Source organism: Amblyomma mixtum, chromosome 7 (genome assembly GCF_055824585.1).
Source record: "Amblyomma mixtum isolate Tamu chromosome 7, ASM5582458v1, whole genome shotgun sequence".
NCBI lineage: Eukaryota > Metazoa > Arthropoda > Arachnida > Ixodida > Ixodidae > Amblyomma > Amblyomma mixtum.
This window is the reverse complement of record NC_143018.1, coordinates 93,046,000-93,064,913: the sequence shown is the minus strand read 5'-3', so window position 1 is coordinate 93,064,913 and position 18,914 is coordinate 93,046,000. Positions and strand designations below refer to the sequence as shown.

The window sequence follows — 18,914 nt, the reverse complement described above, 5'->3', positions numbered from 1 at the left end:
AGGTATAAGGCCCAACGCTATCGCAATGTCAACAGGGAAAATGATTTAGCGGCCTACGAACTCTCCTTGCTCTGAGCCTATTCTCTGCTTAGCACTTAACTTAATTGTCATGATAAATGCTGCTGCATTGTTTTTAAAATATTCTTGACGCTTATTAATTTTTGCACACAGACACACCAATGCACTGACTCATCTTAGCAGTGCATATAGATAACAACGAAATGTAAGTACAGGGCACGTGTGTCAGCAGTGTGTGTCAGAAGTGTGTGTCTGCGTTAACAGCCCTTGGCATGACTTTTGTTGTTAAAGATTGCATTTGAGCATGCGCAGCTAGGTGTATAAGCATGCGTTCCCAAGAAGAAGTAAACAGTTGTTAGTGCGCTTGTGTGTGTCTCTGTGTCTTTTCTTCGTGGTTCGTCCCGTGTTTGCGCAACCTACACCTTCACAACATCATGTACCAACTAGGCCTAACCCAAGTTTTATAGAAGTAAAGGCAGTGTGACATTTTGGGCCTCAACCCGTAACTGTCACGGTTTTGTCTCACGTATTAGCTTAAGCAATACACGCACACATGATCATGCACACATATTAGTATAAGCATCTAGCCTCTTGTCCAATAATGCTTGAAGGCTTTCCTTATTTGTTTATTACTCAGTAATATCACCAGAAATTGGCGACTAAAAAAAAAACAATGCTTTTTAAAGTAAATAGCAATTAGTGAGGGTTAAGGAGGGCCATGGAAGAGATCCATACCTTGCAGTTCAATATATGACTAAGACTGGGAACCGTTTGTTTAAAACAAACTTGATTTTCACTTCACTGCGGTTGTTGTGCAGATTTAAAGTGGACATTAATCATAGGAGAAGAAACCACTAGCCTCCCAAAGCCAACATTGTCCATCACTAAGGTCTTTGAAACCTGCTACATTATTCTCTTCCCGGCATGCATGTGAAATAACAAATGAGTCTTTATGTACAGTCTTTGTCAAAAATATACAGCCCAAGGGGTTTGATTTCAAGACGTGTAGCGGGACTCTTAAGCGCATATGGTAGTCCTAAGCTTGGGATGGTTGAGGACTTATGTTCCTCCTGCCTTTGTGAGATTAGGGTCCCAGAGTATGAAAGAGGAGCCATACTGCAGAGCTCAGAAGCAGACTCCTTGGGCTGTATACTTTTGACAAAGACTGTAAACACTGCCTTCAATAGAAACTATAGATTCTTACCAAGAAGAATGTATTCATAATGAACCACTCATGCACTCGACCTCCTCAAGTTAGTACAGATCCTAAATTATTAGTTATCACCAATTTCTGACCCATTCCAGTACCTCTACATAAAAGCGGAACTAGCGTTAGGAAATCAATGGCATTGCCATGCCGCCATACAGTCCCCGCACTACAATGATCCCCGAAGTCTCTCGTGGCACACATGGCTGTGGAATTCTCCAATGGAGGTCAAACTAGCCTCGATACGACGTGGCACCAACCTTAATTTGTGCTCCAAGCAATGCCTGTCACTACCATTAAAGTGTGCCATCACAATAACCTCAGACACACCGACTTGTAAAGGAAAAAATGGTTGCATACAAGCGCGTTGAACACAGTCCAGGGAGGGTGATGGCTATATGTTGAACTAAAGAAACGAAAATGAAAACTCTCAACTGCAAGGACAATAAAAACGGACTGACCGTTGGAGGACATGCCAGTTGCATAACAGATGGAAACTAAGAAATGAAAAGTACTTCAGGCAGGAACATAAAATTCAACACAAATGGTGCCAAGCGTGACCATAGCCACCCAGTGACCCCACAGAGAAGGAAACTAAGTTTCTAGGAAAGCAAATTCCAGAACTATGTTCACACTTCTTGATGGAAGGAAATAGCAAATTGCAGCAACAGAGAAATGCAAAGAAGTGATCTGTATTCGTACTCCACTGTTTAGTGACTGCAGTCGCTATATGTACCCAAGTTTTTGTGTCCGAGTGTTTGTTGCTGTGTCTGAACATGACCTCAGCATCTCTTGATGTGCTGTACAGCTAAACATTAGCACACTGCATGGTGCCAAATAATTTCATTGCACAATTGCCTCCCGAAAATCAAGACACATAAAGTTGGGCGAGTTGTTTTGACATTTTTCGCAATACAGAAAGGGGCAAAAAGTAAAGCAGACAGATGACCATAAGAGACACAAATGTTCTAGGTTGTTTAACATGTACTATTAGGTACACGCCTCCATGCATTTCTCATGGCGTTTGCTCTGTCTTTACATATGATGCCTTTTCATAAAAAAATCATGAAGACCAGGCATTCAAGGCAGGCAGTAGAGACTAAGTGTGCACTGTGCAGATTCTGCTTTCCAACAAACTGATACTCTGGCGGATATCCTAAAAGCACGAAGATGACACTCATGCAGCAGATGAGGAAGCGAAAGTGGTTAGTGAAGTTGGAGTCTGAAAAGTGACAATTCAGTCAGGAGTGCCACGCCTTGAATATGTTTCTGCCGAGTTTTGCTGTGCATGTTTTGCAAAATGTCAATGCATTTGCCACACAGCCTGGCAGGAAGTATTTGGGCCTTTGAGTGGTCACTCCTGCCATTCACTGACCTAACGGCTTCCAGTTGGAAGCAGTAGGAGTCGTCCATTGAATGAACAGGCCACTTCAGCATTGTGCATGTTGAAGAGGTCAGCGGCCAACTTTAACAGACACACACTTTCAAGACGTTGCTCCCAGCTGAGCAGTCACTGTCTCATCTGCATCCCTCCAGATCACTTCGGGTTGTTATTCTACTGTGCAACACCCGTTGTTCTGCCTGTGCAGTATCCACAACAGTGTACTCCACATCAGAAAGAAAGGTGACTGTGCTACAATGAGGTCTCTGACCATACTTTATTTTTCAAAGTAAATTAACACAAACATTATCCGAACCCTCTTTATGCTATCAAATCTCTATGGTTGCACAATATTACTTCGTGCATTGTGAGAAAAGCCAACAACCAAGAGAACACGCCATCGCTAAAAGCTGCGATTGTAAGATTTATTCTGAAATTTCCGCAAAAAAGCTGCACAACCACTCAGGTGCTGTAAATGTGGGATTTTGCATGAAGCAAAGGCTGACAGATGCAAACAACACAAAACTCCCCATCAATTATCACCAAGGGAGAAATACAACGTGAAATGGCGCAGCAAAAACTCCGCAAAGACGCATAAAGAAAACTCTGTCAGCAAGTGCTGCAGCTTCATTTTCACCAGCAAAGTACAAGCAGCAGACGATAGGAAACATTGAAGCCTTCCCTCATTCCCATGAGATGGAATGTAGAGAGTGCAGTGGACAATAGAAAATGACAAGGCGATGACCACCATGAATTTCCATCAGAATGCCTACAAATAAATACACTGTGTCATTTCGAGAGAGGGATCACCTATCCGATTTATATTGTCGTGAGTAGAAGAAAAAGACGAGGAGCGATCGCCGCACGCCAACGACGACGTTGCTGCTGCTGGACCTGCCTGTTTTTCTGTGCCCTGCTTTCACCTGTTCTCGCCGCCGGCCTGTACGTCAAGCCGTGACAATATAACAGCAAAAAAAAAAAACATGCCAGAGCCACATTTCCTGCAAAAATTGTCGTTATGCAACAGAAAACAAAGATGAATCTTTCTCCCATCTCATTTTAGAAAGGGAACCATTTTGAACCAGGCAAGCATTCCAAGAACATACTGTGCACAGTCTGGCCAATTTTTCAGATCATAAAATTCTTTCTCTAACATGCAAACAAGAGGCAAAAAGCATGCTGCTTCAGAAATTTGAAACCAAAACAAAACATTAATACGCTGCAAACACACCTAATAGTGTTGCTTTCATTTAGGTGCGAAATAGAAAGTTACTTTACAGTCAGTCACCTTAAAATATTGTTACTGCTCATACCTTCCTACAAATATTGCAACTCATTGCAGATAGTGCCAACATGAGTAATGTGAAAATATCCTTCAGATCATTTCAATCAAAACGTCATGACAAAATTGACATACTCTCTCAGTGCACAATGGCTGACAATAACTTCTCCAACAAATGCTCGCAGAACACCCTGCAACATATTTCAATAGCAAATGCCTTTAGATGAATACACTGCGCACCAGGAGAACTTCAGACACAGCCTCTGCGAAAACTTACTGGTTAAAAAAAAATGCTACTGAGTTCCCCTACTGTGAGATTGCACATGTCGACGTAGGGCCGACTTGTGTGCAAAGGCCATGGGACATAGACAGCACTGGAACGGCTTCTCGCCTGTGTGGACGCGAACATGGTCCTCCAGGCTGGTCTTCTGCGTGAAGCTCTTGCCACAGTGCATACACTGGTATGGCTTCTCGCCCGTATGGACACGGATGTGCTTCACAAGGCTGTCTGCAGTCGTGAATGCCTTGCTGCAAAGGCTGCACCGAAAAGGACGCTCTCCAGTGTGGGTTCTCTGGTGTCTCTTCAAATCACTCATGCGCCCTGTAGCATAGCCACACTCGGGGCACAGAAGGCACTTTCCGCATCCCTGCGAATTTTGATGCGGAGACGAGGTGCAGCCACTCTTAGCCGTGACCAAATCTGCGCAAAGAAACAATGCATGGATTTCTTTAGATATAAAGGGTACGCCTCAATGCATTGATAACAGCTGGCCTATGTCTCTAGGTTAGTTAATGAATGGTGAGCATGCTCAAACTCAAGCTGATCAGATCTTGTCACGATCGAAGAACCGAAAGCCGCCGCGGTGGCTCAGCGGCTATGGTGCTCGGCTGCTGACCCAAAAGACGCGGGTTCGATCCCGGCCGCGGCGGCTAGAATTTCTTTGGAGGAGAAATTTTAGAGGCCCGTGTACTGTGCGATGTCAGTGCACGTTAAAGAACCCCAGGTGGTCGAAATTTCCGGAGCCCTCCACTACGGCGTCTCTCATAGCCTTAGTCGCTTTGGGACGTTAAACCCCATAAACCAAACCAAACCAAACCGAAGAACCGAGCCTTGCTTAAGACCATGCAAGCCTAAAATAAAAGCTGTTCTCTTTTAGACTAGACCAATATTTTATATCATGAGGACAGCTAATCACGAGCACGACTCAAAAAACACTGTTGCTTTTGTAGCTTAGCTGAGTAGAGCATAAACTACAAACATTACAGCCCATTGCATGACTTTATCTGTGTATGTCATGACTTGTTACAAAGAGAGAAGCACACGTTTATCACTTGCTAGCTCACAGGCATTGACCTGCTCACAGTGCAGGGTTGCAGGGCAGCACTTCCCCTGAAGCACACGACAACAAACAAGAATCCGCGGAACACAACTGAACTTTCAGCTGCTGCTGTTGTTCATGCACTCTGTGACGCAGCCTTTCCTACCACGTCAACACCGTACTTAAAAAAGAAAAAAAAAGGCAGAACAAGGAGTGGGGCATAAATTAAAGTCACAGCTATAACAAAGATATGGAATAGTTTTAACAGTCGTAGCAATTGAAAACATGCATCGATGCCAACCACGTAAGCGACAAGAGTATTTCTGTGTCATTATTGTTAAATAAGGTTTCATAAACGATAATGGTATAACTGCAGGGGTTTCAGTGGCAGAGTTTCATGTTCCCAATGAATGCCTAAAATAATGCACAGTCACGGCATACACGAAGATACTAAACAGTGTAACAAGGCATACAAAGAAACAACATGTTGCAACATGGCCAGAAGGCAGGGAACAATGTCTTGGTAGCTGTTGCAGAACTGACTTCTATATCATCAGAAATGTCAGAAGGGGGACTTTTCACCTGAAAATCAAACAGAACAATAAGAGAAAATAGATCACCTGCAGGCAGAGCCCCCGAACATCCTTTCTCGAAATGGTTTTACTTTAGGCTTTATCAACACGCACAAGAAAGTGTGAGAAGCATAAGCTGCTTAGTGCAATTACAGAATGCAGATGCCAAAAAAGGAAGGGACACCTAGAGTGTTCGCTGAAGAATTTAGATTTGCTTTGTCTCTCACTCACACGCGTTATTCCGGAGAGGCACTCGAAGCATAGGCTAGAATAACAAATGTTAAGCATGGCACAAGAAAGCCAGAAAACCACTGAAAAAGAATGCATAGCAACCACCTTCCCACTACAAATTAATATAAATATATGTATCACAGAGAGGCAGCTTCCATAGTGCCCATCATTAAACATGATTAAGTCTGCACACTGCTCGCATATAGCAAACAGCCTTTCACTTTACTCTGCTCTGTATACTATGAAAAGTAACAAAACTATCAAAGAATGAGAAATGACTGGCTTCCCAAATCCAACGTCATCTATGACGCAGGTAATCAAAAGTGGTTACGTCATCTTGTTGTTATTATCACCTAGGTGTAATAACAAGTCTCAACTCCTGCTCTCATTGCTTTGAGCACAAATCAGTGGTTCCATCAAAAGAAACTGTCTTCTTGTTCAGATATTAACGTAACTGAGTTTTGAAAACAGTGACATTTACTGCAGAAGTGCTACCTGGAAAGTGTCCCAGCAGTTTCGAAACAGCTTTGTTTCAAGCTGGCCCAAAAAAGTGGGCCATTCGAGGCGAGTCACAGTACGAGTACACTGGGCGGCTTCTCCCCAGCAAAGCAATACACTGCACATGAGTGAGTACGAGAAATGTGCTGACTGCAGCCTCATCTACAGCAATAAAACAGCTACTCCAAACCGTGATTTCAATTAGAAATAACTGCAGATGCACAAAATTACAGCATGCAAGTGAGACAGCACAGAACCAAATGAGCTGGTCACCACAAAGTGCTCAGGCTGCAAGTATTTGGTGGAGGCTTGCGCAACAAAGCTCCAGACTCAATGTCACTAAGAAGCTAGACGTAGAACGAATTGTGCGATGTTATGAAGATAACACCCGTTATGGACTAAGAGGGTTTCAGTAAAACTACAGCTTCATTGTAATTAGTGAGAGAAGCGAACACAATAACAGACATTGAAGTAATTGTTCGCTGTACTGACGGCATCAAGGAAAGCAAGGCAGTCAGGACGGACACAGCAAAGATAAACATTGCATTCCTTTAAACTATTCAACAAATACGATATAGCTGAAGCTATTGAATAACTGCTGGAGAGGGGACTTGAACTTTGTCGGAAATATGAGATCTGCTTTCAACCTGAAAAAAGGCAAAGAGAAAATAAATCACCTCTTCCCATGACCTGACTGCATCCCTTCTTGTGCATTTCGTTATTAATACTTTATGGCAAAAATATAGAACAGACTGCATTAAGATGAGGTTGCTCGGTGCAAATGCATAATGACAAAACAGCAAAAAAGTGAGGAAATAACTCCATAGTCTCACACAGTGTTCTGCCACTATTTGAAACATATGAAAATAGAGGATCAATCGAGCACTTGTTAAAAGTCTCTGAAACCTGTGCTCTTTGCAAAGAGTACATTCACTCGAAAATTGCCTAAATTTGCAAACCAAGTATTGCATAACCAAACACAAGGAGCACAGAAGGTACGGCAAACCTTGGTAACTCTTCAGATTTACGCTGATCTGCATAATTAGAAAAAAAAAAAGAAGGAAATAAAGTGTCTTCTCTCACTTGCAAAAGCAGTGGACAAGCTACGGCAAACCACAACAACAGGCATTGAAGTTAAACTTAAGTTAAACTGTTAAACTTCATGAGTAACAAACACAAACATGATACCACAGGCAGCGCTTCTGCAAACTACTCTCGCCTACTTAACGGAGGAATATAGGCAGCACACCCATATCTTCACCGATGGTTGAACTACTAAAGAAACCTCTTCATGTGGCCTTTATGTGCCCTCAACAGGCCATGCCCTTTCTTACCGGCTGCAGCGGAGGACATCCTCTATGACAGCTGAGCTTCACGGCATTAAGGAAGCTGTTTCTTACATCCTGCGCCGAACCGCCGGCCGTTGGGTTACCTTCACCGATTCAAAAGCATCTCTGCAGATCCAGGCCAACCTGCTGAAGAAAACGAATCACCAGCCAGTTTCCCTGGACATCGGATATCTACATCATTTAGCTATTGCCGCAGGCCACTGCATAACATTTCAGTGGGTACCTGCTCACTGTGGCATTCAGGCTAATGAAAAAGCAGATGAAGCGGCCCGTAAGGGCCATCAACATCGGAGATACATTAGAACTTTTTTCATGAAATCTGATGCGTCCCAGATGGCTAAAAGTTTTGCTTCCGAAGAAACTTATCGGCTTTGGAGTTTGCCAACACATCAGTACCAATTTCTTCACTCAGTCGACCCACATCTTAGATCACCCAGAATTCCTCGACATCTGGAAACACTTTATCGTCGACTTCGTCTGAATGCTGCATATACAAACGACTTGCGATACCGTTCTGGACAAACGAACAGTCCGCATTGTGACAATTGTGCCGCGGTAGAAACTGTGGAACATATCCTGCTTGGGTGCCCTGCGTATGCTAACGCGCGTGCGTACTATGAACATTGCATGCAGAAGCTCTGCCCAGTGCCCCTAACAATAGACAAAGTTCTAGGTCCCTTAGCCTGCTTCAGGCAACAGAGACTTGCAATGAACTTTCTATTCACATATTTAAAAGACATTGGACATCTCGATAAGCTCTAAATTCACTTGCACGTTACCTTCATGCATTCTTCATGCAGTGAACTTCGTCAGCCCATTTGACGGACTATGCACTCCATCATTCCATAGGTTACATCAATACTCGCCATTGCATCCTTAGTACCCATTTCATGGCCGCATTTTATCTTCCATTTTTTTTTACCTCTTCCACTCTGCTCTCCTTCTGTCTTTATCTCCCAAATTCCCCTCCCTACGCAGAGTAGCATGCCAGCAATTTTTAAACGCCGGCTAAATTCTCTGCTCTTCATTAAAGAGTCTCTCTCTCTCTGCAGAGTACAAAAATCATGATGGCAATTCGAAGGAACCACCAAGGCAGCCATTTACGATAATAAGCCTTAGATGCTTATGTGCCACTAAGCCAACACGACACAACACATTTATTGAAATGAATGTGGCGACAAAACAAACAAGAAAAAGAAAACACCACAAATGCAGGCCCACTCCAAGGAATCTCCTGCACTGTAAAATGTGAAGAAGATTTTATCATTATCAATTATCATTATCATTATCAAAAGCTAGAAAAAGCTTAACTGTCCTGTATGCTGTGCCTGGAAAGGCAACATACTGTTCTAAGCATGCTCGTACATATGGCCCAACAGAAATACGAGTCCGGAGCCCAGCTACCTGTCGCAGTTCAATACATAGCTGTATTATTACCCTTGGCATAAAAGGATGACAGCTGAACTGCGTTACTCTGACCACACACCGGATGCTAAGATCACCAGATGCTAAGATCACCGGATGCTAAGATCACCGGATGCTAAGATCACCAGACACACTCCTTTATCGACTCTGGCTTCCAACCTATAAATGGCTGGTGAAGATGCACCGGAGTTGTTCTAAAGCACTGCAAATTTTTATCCTTGGCATCTTCATGTGAGCTCCAAAGCCTGAAAAAGAAAAAAAAATGGGAGCAACGACAGGAGCAGCTGACCGTAATCGTTCCAAGGGTTTCACATGGACATGATGTAGGTTTGTTAACTCAACGAAGAAGATTCTAGCTATGACTATTAGAACTATTAGCTTGTTTAATGTCTAGCATAAGTGTATGGAACCGCTTTCAGATGCATGTTGTGACAACAATGCTTTTTGCACATTGGCAAACATCACGCCCCTTTTCGAACGGAGTCAGCATTAAGATGTAGCCCATGCTTAGTGGCATGAAGTGTTACCAACACTGTTCTTTCTACCACCTCACTCAAAGGGACATTGTGAACAAATTAAAGTTAGCCTCCATCAACAAATTTATTTATTTATTTCGTTACTATCAGGGCCGTTGAGGCATTACAGATAGGAGTGGTAAGTATACTTATACAAAATAAAATACAATAAGGAGAGTTGTTAACATAGGTGATGAAGAAGAGCAGATTTAAAAGCTTCCGGTTCAGAGATGGAGACGGTGCAGGCGGGCAGGTGGTTCCAGTCTGAGCTGGTCTTGGGCAGGAAAGGATAAAAATGCTGGTTAGTTCTGCAACTTGGAACACTCACTTTGAGTCGGTGATGAATACGAGATGATACATAACTTGGAACAGTGAAAAGACTTTGTTTTAGCCATGGATTTGTGTAATATATTTTTTTGGAAAGTGAGAAGTCTGGAAAGATGACGCCGCAGTGAAAGATCTGGAAGGCCTAGAGTTCTCTTCATGAATGTGACGCTAGACGAACACGAGCAGTTAGAGAAAATAAAACGGGCTGAACGATTCTGAATTGATTCTAAAGTATTAATCAGTGACTTAATGTTAGGGTCCCATACGGAAGACGCATATTCTATTTTAGATCGGACGACCGTTTTGCACAGAAGTAGTTTTAAACTAACCGGAGCAAGTGAAAAGTTACGGCGAAGGAAACCAAGCATGCGATTAGCATTGTTAGTTATGTGTTCGATATGCATTTTCCATGAGAGGTCATTGGTAATGTATACACCAAGCTACTTATATGCAGAAACAAAAGCTAAGGGGGAGTCATTAAGAATATATGGATGCGGGTTAGCTTTGTAAGCTATTCGTGTTACTTTCATTGCTTTACATTTAGATACATTAAGCTTCATTAGCCAAGTGTCGCACCAAGCAGAAATGTTATTAATGTCAGACTGAAGAACCAAGGTATCGGATGGGTTGGAAATTTCTCTGTATAATACACAGTCGTCAGTGAACAGCCTGATAGATGATGTTATGAGATCAGGAAGATCATTAATATAGATTAGGAAAAGGAGAGGTTTTAGAACAGATCCTTGAGGAACACCCGATGTTACTGAAGAAAGATTAGAATCATGGTCATTAACTGTTACATACTGACTACGAGCGGCCAAAAAACAATCAATCCATTTTAATACATCACAATCTATGTTTAGTTTGCCGAGTTTGAGAAGTAGAAGAGGATGAGACACGGTATCGAAGGCTTTAGCAAAGTCAATGAATATGCAATCAAGAATCGAAGAACAATCCAAAGCTGCAAAAAGGTCATTAGTAAATGCGATTAACTGTGTTTCACATGACTGATTTCTTCGAAAACCATGTTGACGGGGTGTAAAAAAAGAATTGGACTCAAGGTGGCTCACGAGGGCAGAACAGATTACACGTTCAAATAATTTGCATGGAATAGAAGTTAATGATATTGGTCTGTAGTTTATAGGGCTGTGAACATCACCAGACTTGTGTACCGGAACCACCTTGCGCACCTTCCAATCGTCAGGGAGCATGCCGGCCAGCAATGACTGAGTAAAAATTTCGGACAACATACCATATTTTCCGGTGTATAAGACGCACCCTTGTATAAGACGCACCTGCCATATGTGCAGGCTGTCATTGAAAAAGTTGGTATATAAGACGCACCCATGTATAAGACGCACCCCAATTTACCCAGTTAGGCGAGTGAGGCTTAATTAAACATGCTTGTGTGACCATCGTGAAATGCACCGTACCTGTGAGTTCTTAAGCAACGCTAAGTGATCGATAAGGCAACACTTATGCCATACCCGCCCACGTTTTAGCAAAAAAAAAAAACGAAAAAACTCTCCTTATGTCCATAACATTTTATTTCTACTAAAAACCTTCGAAATCTTCATTTTCGGATACGCTATCAAAAAGTTTGCCCGTTTCTGGAGGCAATGCAGCTGAAACATTCTCTTTGCACAATGCACATACTACGTACACAGAGCAAACAAAGTTGCAAAGGGAGACTAAAAAAAAAAATGCCGGCTTGTCTTGACAATGGCGAAAAGCGCGATTGTCGCCATCTTTTGGCATTTCACATTACTTTTGCTTGGGGCCTCCAAAACGGCCACGTGTTTATGATCCCGGAAGTCATCATCCCCGCCGTTTCATGATAAAGTTCACCTAAAAAAGTTGCACATGGCGGTCCCCGTATTATAGAATTGTTAGAAACGCGTTATGGGTAGGGATATTTTTTCGCTGAAAAAAGTTTGAACATGAACCTGAGTAATTTCTGAACTCGCAAAAAAAAGCCGAAAAATTCACATATAAGACGCACCCTTGTATAGGACGCACCAGCAAGATTTTCGAAAAAAAGCCGTGTCTTATACACCGGAAAATATGGTAAGTGAAGAATAAGTAATAGTGCTTTTCAACATCTTGTTGCTGATACTATCAGCACCTGCAGAGGATGACATTTTAGCACTATCAATAAGTTCGTGAATTCCCTCCCAGTCAATGGTGATGGCATCCACCAATTGGGAGTCAAAGGTAGGCATGTCTGGAAGAGTAACTGGCGTAGTTGTTACGAAACATAGAGAAAAAGTACGAGTTAATAATGTGCGAAATTCGTTTAGTGGGACCAGGGCACCTCGGTTATCTTTGAGTATCATATCTTTTTTTGGTTTCACGTTAAAGATAGTCCAGAACTTGCGTGGGTTAGTAATCAGTAGACTAGGCAAGGTATTTTGAAAAAAGTTGCGTTTCGCACTGAAAAGAGCCGTTTTGTATTGTGATACCACAGTACGATAAGCATTTCATCGCTCAGTAGAGTTAGATGCTATGCAGTGTCAAAAGATGCTTTATTTTTTTTGTTTAGCAGTCGCCTCAAGGAAACACTGAACCATGGTGAACGTTTAGTGCACGTTATTCTACGAAGTGGGATGTACTTATCAGTGAGGGCTTCCGGTTTGTCTTTGAAAAGAGACCAGTTATCGTGCAGTGAACGTTCCCAAAATCTGGGGAAAAAAATGTCAGCAAATTTTTGTAGTTCGGTGTTAATTGCAAAATAATTTCCATTTTTGTAATCCCGAATTACCTTATAATGTTTGACTGGGCGGGGTGGACGTGATGCTAGAGTGAAGTTGATAACTAAATGGTCACTTAGTCCAGGCAGACGGGCAGGTTGTTAGAACAAGGTCCAGAATGTTGGCAGTAGATGCTGTAATGTGAGTTGGCTCTTTCACAAGTTAACAGAGGTTAAATGTTGAACTTAAGTCAAGGACAGGGGTTAAATGTTGAACATAAGTCAAGGAAGGTTAGCGATTTTGAAGAAGAATAAACAACGGGTGGATATAACAGGGAAATAAAATTTCCTAAGAGAAAAATTGGTGCTTTTGGAAACCTAAGTACAATTTCGTTAAGACACTCATGGAGGTTACCACAAAAACTGCTCGCTGATTGGGGGGGTCGATAACAGGCACAAAATACGGTTTCCATACGGTTTATCTTAATACATGTGCAAAGAAATTCAAGCTCCGAGGGTATAAGAACATCATAAGAAAGCAAGTCATCCGCAACAGCGATCAAAATCCCGCCACCCGAACGCCCAGAGCGATCTTGTCTATAAACAGGGTAATGTCGTTCACAATCAAACAGTTCAGTTATCAATTTTGCCAGACAACCATATTTCAATGATAATAATCATATCGGCACCGCACGTGTCTATCAGGGAGGATAGGGCATCGCGTTTATTCATGAGGCTTCGAATATTTGTGAAAAGGCATCTGACATCATTCGGTGTCAACGGCCGCTGATCCCTAATCCCCGAGAGCGGACGAGTTTGAAGAGCCTCCTGCTTCAGTGACAGGTGCAAATGTCAGGGCAGGCTCAATTTCGCACACACGATCAGTTTGTGGACAATCAACGTAGCATTTCTTGTTCACACGTAGCTTGTTGTAGCGCAAATTATAGAACGCTCCAGTGCTTTTACTGAATTCAACCAGCTTTTTCCGCGATTGTCTGGTCGCCTTACAGAAATCTTGTTGCACACTAACACGGGTCTTTTTTAACTTATCCTTTTGCGACAAGATGCGGTCTTTGCTCTTGGAAGAAAGGAATTGAACAATTATCGGCCGGGTTTTAGCTTGAACGAAAGGCCTCAATCTATGCGCGCGAGAGGTGGCCTCGTCACTTAGTTGCAGCGAGAGGGAATCTATTAAAAGGGTTCGTACTTTTTGCTCGGTTTGGGCCCAAGTCTCATTCGCTTCATCTTCAAGTCCATAGAAAATTAAGTTGTCTCGGCGTGATCTATCCTCATACTCATTGAGGCGAGTTTGGATCATAGAAGTCTCACCTTTAACAGCATCTGTGATTATGCAACTAAGTTCAGCAGCATCATGGATCCCTTCAAGAGTGTCTACTCTGGTCGCAACCGCAGCCAGTCTCACGGTGATATCAGACACTTGTTCCTCGAGGATCTTTTGGCTAGCTTTCACCTCATTAAAGGCGCACTGAAGAGGATTCTGAACATGTCTTTTTGCCACGGGAACTCAATCCACACGTTCCTAGCATTCTTAGAAACAGTGACTTATTGCCCTGTGTGGCCGATTTCCCCAATTAAAATGAATTAAGGCCCGGCTGCCGCCTTTATTTTTAATTCTCCCCGTACGGTGGGCGGAGTCGACCAACGCGTGGAGCGCCTTTCACCCAGTCCCTTGGCGGCTTGCCGCTCTGCCATCGGCGGAGTAATACGTAGTAGTCCGTAGTAGCAAATAGTCCGCGCGTATTTTTATTTCTTCGGGCATATTTTGCGGCTATATTATCTGCGAATGAAACTATTTATTCATGGAAACCTAAAAAACAAAATACAGCGAAAGCAAAGCATCCACGGGACTGGGTGAAAGGCGCTCCACGCGTTGGTAGACTCCGCCCACCGTACGAGGGAGAATTCAAAATAAAAGGCGGGAGCCGGACGTTAATTCTATTTAATTGGGGAAATCGGCCACACAGGGCAATAAGTCACTGTTTCTAAGAATGCTAGGAACGTGTAGATCGAGTGCCCGAGGCAAAAATACAAGTTCAGATTCCTCTTCAGTGCACCTTTAAGGGGTTGACATTACTTCTGCATGACGTGATTCCATTGTACTTGCGAGCGATTTTATTGCCGCCAAAATTTCGATGCTGGTGCCGTCAACATTTTCCCCAGGGCTGGGGTTGACCTCAACGTCACCCGACATGAATAGCAGCATCATAACATCTACGCAATCAGAAGCCAATAATGACAGACCATGTGGGCATGGGATGAGCAGCAAGCACCGGTTGCTTGTGCGTTTAGAGTAAAGGGAATAAGACTGACTAACCTGGGTAGCAAAAAAGAACGGATGAAGCAGCACCCGCATCGTTGCCGCGCTCCACTGAAGAACAGGCAATTTATAGGTGACGGCACTGCTGGCACTGGCAATGTTGTTGTCTTGTAGTGACAGAGCACCGGTGGCGTTCCAACGATGGGAGGCAGCGAAACCAGAACCGGCAAACCGCAAGCTGCCGGAGGAAGGTCACGGTCTTCGTCGGCGAATACAGGCGTCCAAAGTTCCAAGGGCACTTGAGGGAAGACAGCAAACCAGGGATAGGCGAGGACCAGTGACTGAGTAGCAAAAAAGAACGGATGAAGCAGCATCTGCATTGTTGCCGCTCTCTCATGCCCACTCTATAACCACACTGTAACGACGAAAGCTCTACTTTCACAGGAAATGAAGCTTTTATAAGCTAGGAAAGGAGATGTCAGCATCACTGGCTCATTTCGGAAGTAAACTACGACGCACCGCTAGAAATCTTTGGGCGCTGATTTCAAACCGTTAGCTACACTGCCGTGTACTTCAAAACAGCGGTAAAAGAGTGCTTTTCAACACAGACTTCACTAGTTTTAATTGGGTGGAGCGGTAAATTTTTAGAGCATTTTTTTCAGCACTCAATGCATCTTTCGGTGCCAGAAAAACATCAACACAGGCAGACAAAGCCACAGAATCAAGTTTTACAGGGAACAAAAATAGAATGAAGTCTCCCTTGGTGCGCATTGACAGGTCATGCCCAGCCAGAGCAAAGTTTAAATGCGCAAAGCAGCTGACCACACTAACAACCACTTGGCTATTTTTCAAACCACAGAAAACACCTTTCATTGGCCATTGCATGCACCTTCTTTTATTTTATAATTTTCAGTTCTTTATTTTACTTCGCCTGGTTCATGTTTGGCACGAGGCCGATGTGAGTTGGAGACACCCAGAGGTTGTGTTAGGCAACCACATTGCAGCTTCCCATGGCGTCAATAGCGGCGGAGTTTGTATATGTCATCCACCTTTTCTTCGCTCATGCCACCTAGAATGACGTCATGGAAAACTTCATCGCCACTACTGCTCATTGCCACACACACACAATGTTCACCTCTATCCACCAAGTAACACGGCACATGTCATGGCTATGAGGTTTCACACTCGCTTCTCGTGAAAAATTCCTGGGTTCAAATCAAATTCGTCCAACCTTTTTCTCTGATTGTTTATGTGAAGCAGAAGAGCCACACACACAGTGCTGAAGTCGCTCACCACGGCCAGAAAAGCTCGCACTTTGAAAGCAACACATCATTAAAGTTCGACAATACCAGTTGTTGGGCGAGTTGGTGTTGACGGTGATCCACAACAACAGCGGATGAGACGGGACAGAGAAGCAGAGACACAACACAGAGCGCTGAAGTTGTGACAGAGTTGTGCGTCAGCGCTCTGTGTTGTGTCTCTGCTTCTCTGTTCTGTCTGTTACGCTGCTGTTATGGAACATCATTAAAGGCATGACACGTCAGCTCGTGCTCATCAATGCCACAACTGCCTGCCTTGGCAGCACCAAGCATGTATGATGCACACATGGTTTCTGAGATGACCTTACAGCCCATGAAATTTCTGAACACAAAGCATACACTGAATCCTTAGTAATGCAGTGGTGGTCAAATGTTTAGGGGAATCCCCCAAGGTGGAGTAGATTTGTAATAAGGGAGTAATTACTCATTGGCATCCACCCAAGCGCAGCCATACGGCTACAAAGGAAAACTATACAGCTTTCTCAGAGAAAGCTGTATAGCTTTCCTTTGTAGCCGTATGGCTGCGCTTGGGTGGATGCCAATGAGTAATTACTCCCTTATTATAATGCAGTGGTGATGTGTACAAGTAAATAAAAAAACTGGAGCGGACACTTGAGCTTTGTCTTAAGGGTATGATGTCATAGCATTACTGGGTTCATATCCAGATACGTGGTCATCTTCTTTCAAGTCGCAGATCGCCGGGAGTCCTCATAACACCTCTGCCGCAGTGGTGCAGGTTGCGCTTCCCGAGCAACCTCTTGCAGCCAATCGTTAATTTAACTGCCGCATGTTGCAGTGGGCAGTTTGAAAACAATCCAGTAGGCAGGTTGTGATGATGTCACAATGTCATGTGACCGAGGTGCCTCACCTAGTTAGCTTCTCTGGGAATTTTTTAACGGATTTTCCCCTCGCAGCCAACAAAACTGACCCGGATTTTCTGCGCGACGGTGTGAGGGGAAGAGGCCCCCAGCAGGTTCGAGCGTCCTCCGAGGTGGGGCCCCGGAGGATCCAGAAAATCATCCCAGACCGAGCACGTCTGTAAATGTAACAAAAATGGTTTTACTCAGAACAGGAGAGCAGTCACTGATGGGTAGGAGCTGTGCGGCCGGGGGTCAAGGAGTGGCTCCGATGTGAGATTCCACTGCCTGTCGCCAGAAAGGCGCCGGGGCCAAGTACCTCCGCAGGGCTGTTTCCCTGCGGCTGGAAGTCGGGCGCGGAACACCAGCACCAGTGGCGCGGAACACCAGCACCAGTGGCGCTGACAACGCGCCAGAGAGGGGAGACGGCCGCCCAGGTCTGGACACCCGGGCACGGCCAGGAAGGCACCCTTTCTCAGCAGGGGGTCCCAGCCACGGGACGGCAGGCACGATCCGACAGCAAGGCCGGCAGGATCTCCGGACAGGCAGCACCTGCCTGTGCCCGGCACGGCGCCCACTCTCCAAGGCAGCAAGAGGCAGGCGGGAGACAGGAGACAGCAGGCTCCTGGTTGCGCGGAACTGGGCGAGGATGGCTTCCCCAGGCCTGGTCACCCGGGTTCAAGAAGCCGTTCCGCCGTGGCCTCGCCTGCTCCGTTGCCCGAGCTCCTCTCCTCGCGCCGCTTGCACCACGCCCCGCGTCTCTCTTCTTTTTCTTCTCCTTCCTTCTCTCGCGTGAGCGAGCGTCAGGCCGCCGCTAGTGCTGAAGGGCGCTGGTGGCACATCACAGACGGGGACCCTAAACCTATTGCATTAATACTGCTGCTCAACCCCGTGGTGTTGAGGGGTCAGTAGTTGCAAAGTCATATTAATAAAGTGCAGAAAAAGAAATGCCGAAACGGCATTGCCAACTGCTATGTACCTTTCGTAGAATGCACACGGAGTGCACTCCACTCTTTCACTGCTTTCTCGAGAGTCATAGAAGGCACGCAGTCTTCACTGTTCACCAGATGCAATTCGAGATTTGTTAGGCCGCTACTAAAGTGCACGTAAAGAAAACTGTAGAAAAACTGAAGACAGTCTATACAGCAGATTATTGCACTATAACGACCAAGAGTCTACTTTCACTGAAAAAACACCCTTCACGGGGTACTTCCAACCCTGGCTATTCTCACGAGCAAGCTGCGATAAGATCAATTATTTTCCACCCCGAATTTCTCAGGCTAGCCTACAATGCAGCTCACTTCGAGACAGCGATCACAGTGTCCTTTTCGATCTTGATGCTACGAGCCAGAATTGAGCAACAGACAAAAATATGCCTCATATCTTAATTCGACTTTGTAAGCAATAAATGCATCTTTGGTAGTCAAACAAGCATCAGCATATATCCACAAACAACCAGTTTCTACTCGGAAAAAAAACAAACAAAAATTATCTGATACATAAGATTTAATGTTCTAGGGCTGCACATGGGCTATAAGAAATGCAGCAGTGGAGGGCTCCGAATTGGGCTCTTCGTGTCCATTTATGACGCACACGACATGGATGTCTTTGCATTTCAACCACAACACAGTGCCGTTGCCATAGTCC

General features: G+C 44.3%; 1 protein-coding gene across 3 annotated transcripts in view; it reads right to left on the bottom strand.

The window, feature by feature from the left end:
- Positions 1-2,854: 2,854 nt before the first annotated feature.
- Positions 2,855-18,914, bottom strand: part of LOC149336859 (uncharacterized) — a 54,659-nt gene continuing 38,599 nt past the window's right edge. Inside the window, exons 1-4 of one of the 3 annotated variants that reach the window (XM_089553168.1) lie at positions 17,474-17,644; positions 15,149-15,432; positions 7,843-7,983; positions 2,855-4,588 (exon numbers count right to left, since the gene is read on the bottom strand). In XM_089553168.1, coding sequence (XP_089409294.1) covers positions 4,182-4,588; positions 7,843-7,861 — 426 coding nt within the window. In that variant the 5' untranslated portion in view covers positions 7,862-7,983; positions 15,149-15,432; positions 17,474-17,644 and the 3' untranslated portion in view covers positions 2,855-4,181. Of the gene's footprint in view, positions 4,589-4,608; positions 7,156-7,842; positions 7,984-15,148; positions 15,433-17,473; positions 17,645-18,914 lie in introns of those variants that run through there. The other 2 variants (XR_016284341.1, XM_089553166.1) reach the window with 2 other exon arrangements.